This window comes from Mchenga conophoros, linkage group LG18 (genome assembly GCF_057382185.1).
Source record: "Mchenga conophoros isolate Kocher_MC1m ecotype Shallow Benthic linkage group LG18, M_conophoros_male_GT1.1, whole genome shotgun sequence".
Taxonomy (NCBI): Eukaryota; Metazoa; Chordata; class Actinopteri; order Cichliformes; family Cichlidae; genus Mchenga; species Mchenga conophoros.
Window position 1 is genome coordinate 13,488,404 of NC_140543.1, and position 14,403 is coordinate 13,502,806.

Below are 14,403 nucleotides of genomic sequence, written 5' to 3' on the forward strand. Positions count from 1 at the left end.
CTGAAAGCTCTCAGACAGTACTTCTGAAATTGTTCAAATATCTTTAAGACCCACACAGATGCAATCATCAGTATTTTGTAATACGGGTTGAATAAATGGACACATTTGAGGAGAGAAAACAATTTCTGGGGTGGCCTAAACCCTGTTGGTGGCAGCTAAAGCTGTTTTTGCCTTATATACACTGTGTTTCCATGTATGTTTGCTCATGTTACAATAAATCAGCGCACCTATTTCTCATTTTCACAGGAAAATATGAAGAAATGAGAGGTCACTCAAGACTTTTTCACAGTACTATATATACAAACAATAAAACACTCCTTACTCACTGCTCAGTCAGTAAAATGAAATAAAGTATCATATAAAGTTTAGCTTTTTCTAACAGGTTACTACTTCTAATGAAATATTGTGACATTATTCCTTTGACTTTTATTGTTAGGACATGGTGTGCGTTCTTCCACTTCTGCATATGTTTTTATGTCTAACTTATGCGTAAAATAGCCTGATTCAAAAGGCTAAAAAAAAATCTTTGGTTTACTACCAAACTACGGCATTAGTTCTCAAGGGACACCTAAGACATCCTTCATTTAATCAGTGACTGAGTACCACAAAGATACTCTCTATTTAAACTAGCCTAGTCAGCTAGTTTAAATAGAGACTCAAACTTAATGTCAGACATCAGCAGCCATTTACACAATCAGTAGTTCTCTTTAGCTAGATCAGACTCCCACAAACATTAGCAGCAGCAGCTTTAATTATGTCCTTTTCATCTAATTCTAATCCTATTATTGGTGTTTTCAAACATTAAAAATGTGCTTCAGAAAGTTTTTTTAAAAGAAATTTGATTTTTAAGGGCCTGAGCAGGTAAATAAGGAGCAGTGATAGGTATGTTGATGGCATAATGTAAAAAGTTTTTTGGTTTTTTTTATTTAATGTGAAAAGAATATTAAAATTATTTTAGGACTAGACACGTACAGATGGCATTAATGAAATGTGTTAGTGATTTCCTAATCCAAGTGAAAACAGAAACATTCTGTAAAAGACAATAAGGAGTGTAAATACAGTAGATATGATTGGTTACTGGTTTTAAAAATACATTTAAAAAGTGGTGTTAGTTGGTTGTAATACTCCAATTCTCCACTAGGTGGAGCTGAAACCCCACGCTCACCTGTGCACACAAATTGGGGCAATTAAAGTTCTCATTCAGTCTGTTAACGTAACTTCTTCTGTGGTTTTCTTTCTTTCTTTATTTGGTGATGCTTTTGTTTCTTTGCTGTTATTCAAAGATAAATATTTTACAGGTCAGTGACGTACGAAAACATCGACGGGCGTGTTGCTGTTCGTGTGTGTGTGTGTGTGTGTGTAGAAATGTAGGAAGTAACGTTAACCTAACTTTCGGACCAGGACGACGCGGAGACGTAAATCCTGAGTTTCTGAACGAAGTTGTGATTTCTAGGAGGAAGGACGACGCCGACCTGCTGGGAAATTATTCTGTCTTCATTTGAAAGTCTCTCTTAACAGTTTCTTGGCTCGCTTTTACTTTAACACTCAGGTGAAGGTAGTTTTTTTGTTTGTTTATTTATTCCTCCTTAAAAGTAGTGTGTTAGGAGTCGGTTAGCGCCAAACGGAGGTGCAGAGATCTTCGTCTTCCCGCAGCTCTCAGCGCCTTTTCTGCTTTTAAAAGATGAAATGAGAGGTTTTGCTCAAAAGGTGAGGCTCGTTTTGGTATTTTAATTCTTTAGTGCTGTTTACCTGTGCGGCTGTTTACTTGGGAATTTAGATGGGAATAGTGGGAACTTAAACACTGCTGTTTGTCCTTCTTTTCCTGATTTTAAGTGTGTGTGTGTGTGTGTGTGTGTGTGTGTGTGTGTGTGTGTGTGTGTGTGCGCTTACACAGCGGACCCCTGCTGAGGTTTTGGAGCAGTGAGTTATGCTGAGGACTGTCTCTGACTGTCAGGATGAGCACTACAGATGGATCTGGGGCCCTAGAGTATGATGAAGAGGCCCGTGTTGTGCAGATTTACCCCAGGGTGTCGTATGACACAGCTGCCTACTGTCCCCTGCAGATCAGTGTTGGGGACACCGTGGCGTTGGTCATCCACAATGCTGTGGTTACTCTGGACCTGGACCCCAACCAGGCATACGACCTGCTGGAGGTGAGGAAGAGCGGGGGAAAGGAGAGGCCGCTGGAGGCAGGGGACTCCCCTTTGGAGCGAGTCCTGCTGTGGCCCAGAGAGGTGCAGAAGTGGCACCCTCAGAGCAAAGGGTACTACTTCATCCTGCAGCAGCAGCAGGTCAACAATGGAGGGTGCAGAACAGAGATCTGCACAGGGGAGTGTGATGACCTCTGCAGCCTCTCCACACTGACCGAGGAGAATGTTCTGGAGGTTTTACGCCAACGCTTCTACAAGCACAAAATCTACACCTACGCCAACAAGATCCTCATCGCCATCAATCCCAATAAGTTCCTGCCTGTTTACTACAACCCCATGTACGTCAAAATGTACGAGAACCAGCCACTGGGAAAACTGAGTCCTCACATTTTTGCCATCGCCGACGTGACCTTCCGCGCTATGCTGAACAGGCAGGCTAACCAGTGTATTGTGATAACTGGTGAGAGTGGCTCAGGGAAGACTGAAAGCAGCAGTTATCTCATTCATTGCTTGACTTCACTCAGCCAGAACATGTACTCCAGCGGCCTGGAAAGGACCATCCTCGGGTCCGGGCCGGTGTTGGAGGTAGGTCACTGTTATGTGATGCTGCTCAAACCACTGATGTAAAAAAAAAAAAAAAAAAAATTCAAAATAAAAGTTGGAGCAGTCCAGAGTTTGCCCCCCCTCAAAAGAGGCAGAGGCAACAAGATACCAGAGCTTCTCACATAGCACAACATCTGATAAAAATCACCTTCGATTGTTATCATTTAGGTGTAGAAACACTGAAGAATTCACATTGTTGCCTCCTGAGTCACCAAAACAGTTCACCAAGTCGACTGATTCCAACTGCCACAAACATTTTTCACAGCGTCTCTATTACCTGTTAAATATCACTGCAAACTGAATGAGCTAAACCCACGATTGAAAAAAATCAGTTCTTGCTTTGTGACATTTGACAAAACACTCAACCTTTTCTTTAAAAGAGAGGTGATTTCCTGGTATGAGAAATTATCACTTTAGATTTTAGATCTTGCAGATAGCAGCACACCCATCTACCTCTCTGGGGTTTTTTTTTTCTTTCTTTTACTGAAAACATATTTTCAGTATTTCTACCTGTAACCCCAATTTTCTCTCTTTCTCTCCCTCTTTTTTTTCTTCACCAGCACATACTGCAAACCCCAAATAACATTTTAAGTTTTGTTGAAACATATTAGTTTTGGTTAATTTTTCGAACAGGTGTGTCAAACTTGTTTTAGTTTATGGGTCACACATTGCTTGAGCTGACGGTACAGTGGGGCAAACCAGTAAAACCACTGTAACATACACTAAATAAAAAAGATAAAAGAAGTGCAAAAAAAAGTACATTCAAAACCTCCACCTGGGCCATGGCCAAGCCCTTAGAAAGCTGCAGCTATACACCAGACATCAGACGGATTAACAGCATGGAATGTCTTAACAAATGTGGGGAAACGGTTAAATCTATACAGCTTGACACTACTTTCATTAGACTACGTTGCACTGTGGTTTGTAAACTGTAAAGTCATAAAACCTTCAGATCAATGGCATTTTTGCCATTGATGGTGGTGTAGTGGTTAGCACTGTCACCAAAGAGAGTGGCTCAGCGTGGTTTACCTGGGGTTCCTGATTCCTCTGTGTGGAGTCCGTTTCACGTGTAACTAAATGCCCGCATTCACCAAGTGTTATTTGGCACAGATTTTCACACTGGGTGCCCTTTCTAACATGTCCACGATACAGGGATTTGTGTTTTCTCCCGGTCTCAAACCAAGATTTCTTGTATATTATCCGAATGTGTTAGCTGCTACACTGTGGAGTAGGGCTGCCACACACGATTATTTTGATAGTCGACTAGTCACCCATCATTTTTGCGATTAGTCAACTAATCAGATAATGCGTAAAACATACATCTTATTGCACCAGCATGCATCTTCTCTTATATAACTATCATTAGCTTACAGTTTAAGGTATGTGCTAACTAAAAATAAAGACAAGATGATCGTTTATTAAACTTTTAATGAAATTAGCAGATTGTCTCGGTTGAGTTTAATAAAGTCAGCCAGCTACTCCTTGCTATCCAAAATGTAACAGGACGTTGGAGTAAATTCTCGATCATCTCACACTTCTGTTAAATCAGTTGTCTGTTTGACGTTTATCCTACTGCTTTCGGATCTTACAAAGCTTCAAACGACGCGTCGACTACTAAAATAATTGGTCGTCAATGATTTTGATTGATTTTGTAACCAGTTGGGAAGTGGTTCCTGGCAGTTGCAAAGTGAAATTGGAGGACAAAGGGGTGCTTCACTGAAAACTTCTGTGATTGGTTTGGTAGCTAGCAGACTATCGCAGGCACCAATAGATGTCGACTTGTCAGTTTTTGTGCTATTTGTTCAAGTTTCACCTCAGCTTGCAGCATAATCAAGCATTTGCAGGCCTGCAAGTTTGACAATTTTGGTTTTTACAGAGTGATTATGTCATCTCACTAGCAGACTAATGTTGATCATTTGATTCTGCTGCTGTGAGTGACGTGACTAAAGCAGAAAGATTGCTTCAAGCTGAGGTCTGACTTGTGCTGATATGAGTTTTCTGATAGATGAGGGTGATTTTTGTTTTCTTATCCTTTTTTAGACATGCAAATGAAATGCAGAATGTTCCAAATAGTGAAACCACTGACTAGTAACTTCCTGCAGCAGAAACCTCAGCTTAATCAAGAAAACCACAAAAAAATTCAGCTCTAAAGGAAGCTCCTGTAATCATTTACTAGTGAAAAGCTCTGAAGAGCTATTAATACCATCACATTAGAATAGGAAAACAAATGAGCTTTGCTTTTTTTGTTTGTGATCTATTTGTTTTGCAAACATGTCTCACATCAGGACATCATGACATCTCACATCAGGATTTACATGAAGCTCAAACAATTTCCCAAAATCTGAAGGCACCAGAAAGTAAAGCAAAGTCTGCCGGCTGGGAATTCCCACTTCTTTTTTTGTTTTTGTTTTTTACCCACCGCTGTAGTTTCACTGTAGTCTGTGTTGTTTCTATCACACCATCGTCATGCTACAGTGTCCGTGTAAATGAGTAACGACACATTTCCCACTTGCTTTCTGTTTCATTTGCCTGTTGCACAATTGCACAGTGCATGACAGAGAGCAGACATGAAACTAGGCCAGATGCTTTTCCTCTTTTAAACTTATCTAAGTGTGTGTTGTATTTGCTCAAGGACTGAGAGGAGTTCGCTGACTTGGTGACAGAGATTTGCTTAAATCTCTCCCAGCTACCAAAATGTGTAAGAATGCTCTGTTTGAGTTTATGTACAGGCTTTATCTCTCTGTTGGTACAGCAACTAACCTCATACAAAGGATATCATCCCACTTTGTTTCCGATTATGCACGCACACATACATTCACACACCCACATGCAAACACAATCCCAAAGGACCAGCTTTTCACTGGACAGTTGCTAAATATGGATTCTTCTTCGCTCTAAACAAGTTGAGCGAGTTTCTCCTTCCAACAGGTTGCAGCATAAATATTTTTCCTGTTAGCTGAGCTTTACCTCCTTTTATAGTGTGTTGTGCTCTGTTCCCAAAAAGCTTATGGGGAATCGCCGATTTAGCTGCGTGGTTTATTTAGTATATCTTTATTTGTGTTTACTGTGGTTTATCTGTTGTATCTGTTTCTTTATTTTTTTTAACCAGCAAAATGTTGAACAATTTTTACTGATGTCTGAGTTGTCATGCCACAGTGTTTACCACAGAAAGTCTGGCCTTGCAGCATGAAATGGGCACTCTTGTAGCAATCAGGATCAGTTGATGTTAATCTCTTTCGGGGGGGGGGGGGGTTATTGTCGTGTAGTTAAGCCACTGGGATTTCCTTGTATGCATGAGTCACGCCTCAAGACTTGTTCCTTTTTATCTAAAATCTGAAAATATTGGGCCTTCTGTTTTTTCCCTGTAACTTTCAGTGTTATCTCAACTGTTGTTGGCACGTAGTGGAAAGTACACCTAGCTTTGATCTTTCTGATGCTAGGAAACGGCTACTGACTTCAGACTATTTGCAGTCTTTAGTCCGCAGATGACGACACCTTGCATTATCCAGAAATGGTGAATGATTGATTGGGTAGGTATTGGTGATCAGGAATGAGATTGCTGAGCTCCACTGGGAGGATTTGCAGGGTGTTGTCTTGAAGGGAATGAAACAGAGTAGAGAAAAGAAACAGGAACGTGTCAGAACGTGCTTGGGCAGGCCTGCTGCTAAACATAAAGAACAAAGTATAAATCACTTTTCTCTCTCTCTGTATCCCTCTGCTCTCTAATAAAGGCACTCTTTCAATCCATGCCCCTGGTTAGTTTAATCCGTGGATCATGGATTTTCACAAGTCGACATATCGAAGGAGATTACAGATTATTTGAAGCTGTTCTCTGTCCCATTTTCCCCTTCAGCATTCCACAGTCCATTTGGCACCAGTTCCATTACTTATTTTGATTTGCAAGTCAGCAACTGCGACATTTAGGTGTTCACTGGTAAACATGAGCTAAGCCAACCATTCCTAGTGTGGGAATTGGCCCCCAAAAAAGGAGAAGTTAAATGAGCAGGATTTCAAGAGCGTTTAGATGATGTGCTTGATGTATTTTACATGATGAACGTGTCTGTCTGTCTCAGTGTTTATTTCTTTGCCCAAGTCTTGGTCTAGGACAATCAAACGTGACAAAAATGTATCTCAGGCCCCTGATGGTTATTAACTATATCAGACATTATCATGTCATTGTGTTGCCTAGCAATCACCTAGCATTATGATTATATTAGCAGCATGATAGCATTTATGTACCTATAGCAATAAAAGCACCAAACCATTTTTTTTATTGTCATGACAGTAACCTCTCACCTGTACTGTCAAAAGCCAAATCATACAAGCTTAAAGCAACATGCTAGGTGATTTTTTTTTTTTATTCTTTTACATATAACCATCCTCTACCACACTTTTCTTTTTTCTTTTTTTCTTTCTTTTTGCTTTAGTTAGTGTGATTACGTATATTAGTTTGCTAACAGAACAAATAAGTCAAACAGTACTGTATTATGCAAATGCATTAGTCAAATAAAACAAGACAGAACATTGCTGCTGTTGATATAATATTCATATTCAAATCAGCGGTGAAAGGTGTCGCAGACTGTCTGCACACAAGCTGGAGAACCACAAAATTTAATGAAAGAACAAAATAACTACTCCAAAATCGGAGGAATTTTTTGACATTAATGCCACATTTTTTTGTGTATTAGCAGCTTTATTTTTATTGTCATCAATTATAATTTCATTTCCAATTTTTTTGTTTTTAATCAGGATCTCCATCAGCTTCAGTCTAAGCTGATCTACCTGGGATCTGTACACACACCATCCAACAGCCACGGCACATAAACATGAAAGAAGCAGGTTCCTCTTACACAAGCAGCATTGAGTTTCATAGACACAACAATAAGAAATTATTTTAAAAAAAAAACACCTGCATTAGAGTCAATGCATAATCACTCTACAGACATAACGTATTCTCCAGTATAATTTCTATTTCATTATATCACTGCATGTCCCATTTACGTATTTATACTTTGCACTCATATTCACACAGCACATATACATCCTGTCTCCATCAACTGTCTTCTGTATTCAGATAACTTTAGTTACAGTTCTTGCTGGTTTTGGTAATACTGCTTTAAATTGTGAATGGGCTGATAGTCGGTCCAACAGTGAGCCGGCCCAATTTACCATGAACTTTCTTTGAAAAGGACCAGAACAGATAACACGACATGGCATTTAAAACCTGTTTCATAATCTTAGCACTGCTTGAAAAATAATAAACTATAAAATATATTAAAATTTATCACTGAAATTTTCTTCTTCTTCTTTCATGAAGAATAGAAAACAGCTTATTTTTTACATTTGCATGTCCTCAATGTGAAAAAAAAAGTTCCCCATTATAACTTCTTTCACTTCTGGTATTTCCCACTATGGTAATTGCTTTTTCTCAAGGCTAATTCATAGAGACCAACCTCACAAGCATCTACATATCTACCTGAATTAGTACCTCCATTATCTTTGGGTCTATAAAGGACCTCCATCTTTTTTCTGCATATCATGGGTTCTCTGAGTTTTGACGAGTGAGTGCACATTTCCAGCATGTGATTGAGGATGGGAGAGGAAGAATACCTGGTCTTTGTTATGTTCACAGATTGGTGGTTTACTGTGATGACTGTGATTTTTGTTCTGGTTTTCTTTACACCATCTGCGTTTGTCAGTGTTGTGATGGTTAAGTTAAAATTGTTACCCGTGTTTGAGGGAGCTGCTCGTTACACTGAGTCTTGATCCCAGTATAAAGTCTTTTTATTTATACTTTATACTGCATACCAGCTATCTTTTTGTCTCTCCACATACCTTTTATTTTTTCCCAGCTGCATCCACCAACATTATTTAGTTGCCTTTATTCTTTATGTGAAATTGATTCATCTGAAATTTAAAAGGAAATTTGATAGTCTGTCGAAATTTACATGGGTGTAATTTTGAGAACTTTTCAGTGATTTTTAAAGTTGTTCCTCCTGGCATGTGATCAGAGCCGTGTGCGTATCTGCACCGCTGCTCTGACCTGTTAGGACATGACCGTCAGCCGAGCAGATAAAGAAGGGGTGTTAGTTTAGCACCTGGGCCTGATTAGGAAAAACTATTTAATCACTACCCAAAAAAATGCAGACAATTACCTTTCTTTGAGTGTGAAGAAGCGTAATCAATTCCCGTAAACATCGCCCATTACAACAAAACCTGAACAGCCTGAGGTTCCTAAGAAAGAGCAATTGAGTCATGACTTTTTAATCTCACAGTCATCATGCTAAAAATACAGCGACACAGACAATTTATCATCCTTACTTCAGTGGCAGGGTGGTGACTTTGTCTTTAAAACAGTCAAACTGACCTAAGTGCTCTGATTTGGCTTAAATGAGCAGCCCCCAAAACTTTGCTTTCCTTTTTAGAAAGTTTTCAAATAATCTGGGGGGACAAATTGGACCGTTTGGTAGACAGAATCCATGTGCGTCTCACTCTGTCGCACATGCATGCAAGCTTTAGATGGTTGGCATGGATGAGTCAGCAGCATCTATTAAGTGACAAACAATTATGGGCCTTTATCTGAGACTTTTAATAGCGGGACTAAGAAGAGACCTGATAACCGTGACAGTGGTCATAAAATTCCTTCAAGGAAGGGAAATAAATCTTAGTTTAATTGATAACAAATATAAAAGACAAAAAGACGGTGGTATAAGAACCAGCTGATGTTGAGAATTTTAAAAGGATGCATTAATCAGCGCTTAGCTGATAGGTTTTAGTTTTTGAATAAACATTTGTGAGGTTGAGCAACAGCAGGCAGAAAATACCAGCCAACAAAGAAGGAACTGGGCCTTAAATGACAGCAAATCTCTTTTCTTTCTCTTTTTTGTTTTAGTTTTTATGAACTCATGAGCAAAACACAATTTCAATGAGCTTCTGTTCTCAGTGCTCCTGCTTGTAATAGAGATGAACAGCTGTTAGCGACCTCTCTGAGCAAAACAGGTTAAATATCTGCAGAAAACACAAAAACAGTTTATAAAGTGAAGGTGCTTTTTTGCTTTCCTTTTTGTGTTCACTCCTGATTTATAAGATGTGCACTGAAGCACAACTCATTTACACCAACTCTATCCATGTCGTTACATAAAACCGACTAATGGTAACAGTAATCTGCCATCCACAAACCTACATTTACTGTGTTTGGGTGCCAGTGTTTGTGGAAAACATGCCGATGAATTAGTCTGTTTATTTTACTGAAAACTGATGTTCTTTATGTTTTAAACAGGCCTTTGGCAACGCCAAGACCACAAAGAATAACAACTCCAGTCGCTTTGGGAAGTTCATCCAGCTCAACTACCTGGAAAGTGGTGTCATCAGAGGGTAAAGCGCCCTTTATTGTTTTTCTCATGGACCACCTCTGATTGAGTCGTGTCTCTTCAAAGTTAACCGTTTGTTTCATAGTAGTTTTTCTTCCAGTGTCACAAAAGAACAATTGCAGCTTCATGGGTTTTGTTGACGTTCTCTTCCTTTGTCTCTCGTTCAGGGCCGTTATTGAAAAGTACCTACTGGAAAAATGCCGCGTGGTGACCAGAGATAAGAGTGAGAGGTATAAATAAGACTCAAATAGAATACAAGATTCAAACGTGCAATTTTTAGAAAATCTCTTCTGGCAATAATCATGTTCACACCACTCCCCAGTTTGTACAAGAAACCTTATGTCTACCATAGCCCAATAAAAGCGCTGAGTCATTGGGAAAGTTGAAGTGAAAATTGCTTCTCCTGCAGAAACTTCCATGTGTTCTACTATCTGCTGATGGGCGCGTCCAAAGACGAGCAGGAGGAGCTACATCTTCTAAAGCCACAGGATTATCTCTACCTCAAACAGGTACCTTTGATCCACAGGCTTTACAGCAGCAGTGAGAGAGAAAGTGGAAGACCAGCTTAAATACATGCCATATATAACGTTATCAAATGCGTGAAAACCAGCGAGATATGTTTTATGGAAACAGACCTACAGGGTCTTGAAACTTCTTGGAAGTAAAGAGAAGCCTGTGAAAGCAGCTGCAGTATAATTAATAAACAGATATTCACATGAAGCTAAAAAAAAAAACTACACTTTAATTGCACTTAACACCACACATGCTTTTCCTCCAAATAATATTACTATATGGAGGACCTAAGAACGTGTCTGACATGTTTGTTACTTTTCTCACTGACTCTTTTACCCTCGTCTCCCTGTTTATAGATGTAGATTTAACTGAAATTACAGGTTAACCACCTGATAAGAGTGTCTCCTGTTTATTGCATCAACCAGGGAAAATTGATATTCCCATTTATATTTTTTTTATTTTTTAGCAGCTTTTATATTTTAATGATGGTAAACATTTGTTTTTATATGTTTTCCTTATTATAGTCATGTGACATTCATCTGTCGTGTGTCATAGCCAGCAGCCCATAACTTGAAAGGAAGGTGACTGGATTTTGTGGCAACATTGACTCATACTATGTCACCACACAATGCAACAGTAACTGCAATGCTACAAACTGGAGTAAAAGTAATCCAATTCAGTTTCATTTCTATAGCAACAACAGCAATAGCTATCTGTAGGGGCTGAAAACATGCCTTCTATGTGAGGATGAAGAGGAACCATAACCCTAAAAAGAGCCCCTGGTACACCACCAACCTGTTCATGTCTCTAATTGTTTTTCCTCTCGTGGCGACACACCCACTGAGGAACAAACGCTGGGTAATGGCGATTCTGTTTTGAGACATGTTAAGCTAGAGACACCAGCCGTAGTGAATTGTCGTTTAAGAACCAGACAGTGAAGGGACTTGAACCTGCTGGCCAACGATAAACATAAATGTTGTGTCAGTGTAGATGTGTATGTATGCTTTACCTGAGGTTGTTCATTATGCAGCTGCTGTACAGGAAATAAACATCTGTTCACGTAAAGCTGAAAAACTGCACTTTTAACTGAAACACTGCCTGTGCTTCTCCACTAAATTACATTATTAAATGCAGGACTTAAGAACAAGTCTGGCATGTTTGTTTATTTTTCACTGACTCTTTTACCATTGTCTCCCTGTTTATAGATGTAGATTTAACTAAAATTACAGTTTAACCACCTGAAAAGAGTGCTTGTACACTCAGACATGCGCAGACTGTTTTCCTTCGTGGTGATGAAAGGAAATGCTGGGCTGGCATGTAAAAGGGCATTTATTCTTCCAGGACCTGAAGCTCAGTAAAGGACCTCTCCAACAGCCAAACCCATGACATGACATTGACCAATAAGATGAAAGGAAGAAAAATCTGGTCAAAATTTGTACTTGTAACTCTAAACTTGCACACAAGCAAAGGGACTTGAGCGCAGAGTTTTACAGGTAGTTTTTTGCTTTCTGTGTGCAACCTGTGCGACCTTAACGAAAAAATTTTAAAGTTGTGTAAATATTTTTTACAAACAAAAATCTTTTTTACACGCACACAAATTCTCATCTAAAGATGCACAAACATCAAATTTTCAGATATTTTGGTTTACAAGGTTACAAAACTCAGTTCACAAATACGCATTTGATTTAGAAGTACAAATTATTTATTACCACAATTTGAGCCCATAGTGCAGCAGCTTGTATTCTGCCAGTGTATACATCTGCCACTGCTCTCGTGTTCTTTCCTCTAATAGTTCGTTCACTGTGAAGACGCGATCACTGCTGAAGTCTTGTACGTATCAGAAAAAGCGACTTTTGCTCAGTATTTCAAGTCCAACATGATCAGCTCAGTTTCACTCATGAAGACGTGCCAGTGCACAAGTATACATGGAAACAACAGCGTTACCCACTGCAATACAGACTCTATACCTGTGCATGCGCACATAAAAATCCACACAGAAAGCATTTGATCTCAGCGTTACTGAGTTAAACCAAACATACAGGTTTGTGCATTCCTCAGTTTGCATGTTCTTGCATGATGCAGTGTGTGGATTCTTATATAACTACATCCATAAACATCTGTCTTTGCTTAACATGTATTTGTGTTCTGCATGTTCCACAGGAAGACCTGCTTTTAGACGATGAGGAGAAACTTGGGCAAGAGTACAAGAGGCTCCATCAAGCTATGGAGATGGTTGGGTTCCTGCCCTCCACTAAGAAACAGTATGTATGATAATGATAGAAAGAGCTAAAATGCTACAGACTAGAATAAAAGTTATACTATACTAGTGTCAGTAACAGGTCAGAGCTTGTCCGAAAGCACCTGGCAGCCTCGGGACAAGGCATGTGCAGAAAAGCAAAAACAACATAGTTTGTATGCTGTTCAGGTTGGTTTCCCTGACAAAAAAACACCCACAGCAATTCATAGTTTGAAAAGGTGGGAAGTTTAAAAAACAAAAGTAGTAATAAAGGGTTTTATAGATTTGGTCATGATTTTTTTTTTATATATTGAAGGAGGTGCAGACTTACACATGCAGCTTGCTTTTAAGCTTTTTTTCTTTTAAGATAATGTGAAGCACTGGATGTCCCAAAAGGCAGCACTGATATATTTAGAGCAACAAAACAATGTTAAATATGCCACCAGTTCATCAGTGATGTGTGGATGAGATTGAGGGGGGGAAAAAAGTTTAAACAGTAATGTAAAAGTAATTGTGTGTCCTTTGGCTGTCTCATTTGGTCTTGGGCACAACTAGATTAACTTTGCATGGTTCACAGTTTTAAGTAATCCGTATTTAGCTCATACGTTTGTTTTGTGGGTTTTGCTGAGATGACTACATTGAAGATGTTGCCAGTGTCATTTAGAGCAATCTGAGGTTTTAAGGAACACTGACCACCTTTAATATGAACACTTAAAGTAAAAAAACCAATGAATTTTCTTCTACTTATTTAATTAAAGGGGCGGAGGCCTGGTGCCTGCCCCAAGACAGGCCCTTGGGTTTGAATCCATCTGTGTGGACTTTGCATGTTGTCTCCAGGTGCTCCAGCCTCCTCCCACAATCCATTCAGGTCTTTGGACTGTGGGAGGAAGCAGACGAGGATGAATAGACAGATTATATTACGGATACAGATTATATTGAAATTGAAATTCTGTGATATTATATGACAAAGTGGACATTTGGTTCATACATTTGATAAGATTAACTGACTGTGTTTGTGTCCAATGTGCAGCATATTTTCCATCCTCTCCGCCATCCTCCACTTGGGTAACGTCACATTCACTCAGTCAGACGACCCTCCGCGTTTGGAGGTTGGACCTCCTGAAGTCTTGTCTATACTGTCAGACCTGTTGAAGGTATGATCAGAAACAGCCGATTTAGTGTTACTGCAGTGTACTGCGTACTGCTACATTTGTAATGGTCACTTGAAAGGGTCCAGTTAAGTTCCAGAGAAAATGAAAACTAAACTGCGTCAGTGTGGTTTGTAAATAAACATGTCTCAGTCTGTAATTTTAGTGGCATTTGCAGAAGATTGAAGAAATGCCTCAATACTTATGTATTTCTTTTTATTTCCAGGTGGAAGAGGAATCACTGGTGAATACTTTGATCAAGAGAAAAATGATAACTGCCAGCTTCACCATAGCTTTACCGTACACGCTAGATGAGGTAGTTTAAATGTTAACTTGATCTTTAATTTTACAAGTCAACTTTTATTGCCTTCTTCCTACATTAA

The 14,403-nt window shown here is 39.2% G+C and overlaps 1 protein-coding gene across 3 annotated transcripts in view; it reads left to right on the forward strand.

Annotated features, from left to right (window-relative positions):
• The first annotated feature begins 1,268 nt into the window (after window positions 1-1,268).
• The window catches only part of myo9b (myosin IXb), a 31,376-nt gene continuing 18,241 nt past the window's right edge, over window positions 1,269-14,403 (forward strand). For 2 of the 3 annotated variants that reach the window (XM_085253856.1, XM_085253857.1), the window contains exons 1-8: window positions 1,270-1,707; window positions 1,895-2,735; window positions 10,033-10,127; window positions 10,291-10,353; window positions 10,533-10,632; window positions 12,797-12,897; window positions 13,903-14,026; window positions 14,247-14,336. In XM_085253856.1, the coding sequence (XP_085109982.1) occupies window positions 1,956-2,735; window positions 10,033-10,127; window positions 10,291-10,353; window positions 10,533-10,632; window positions 12,797-12,897; window positions 13,903-14,026; window positions 14,247-14,336 (1,353 nt within the window). In that variant the 5' untranslated portion in view covers window positions 1,270-1,707; window positions 1,895-1,955. Of the gene's footprint in view, window positions 1,708-1,894; window positions 2,736-10,032; window positions 10,128-10,290; window positions 10,354-10,532; window positions 10,633-12,796; window positions 12,898-13,902; window positions 14,027-14,246; window positions 14,337-14,403 lie in introns of all 3 variants that reach the window. The other variant, XM_085253858.1, reaches the window with a different exon arrangement.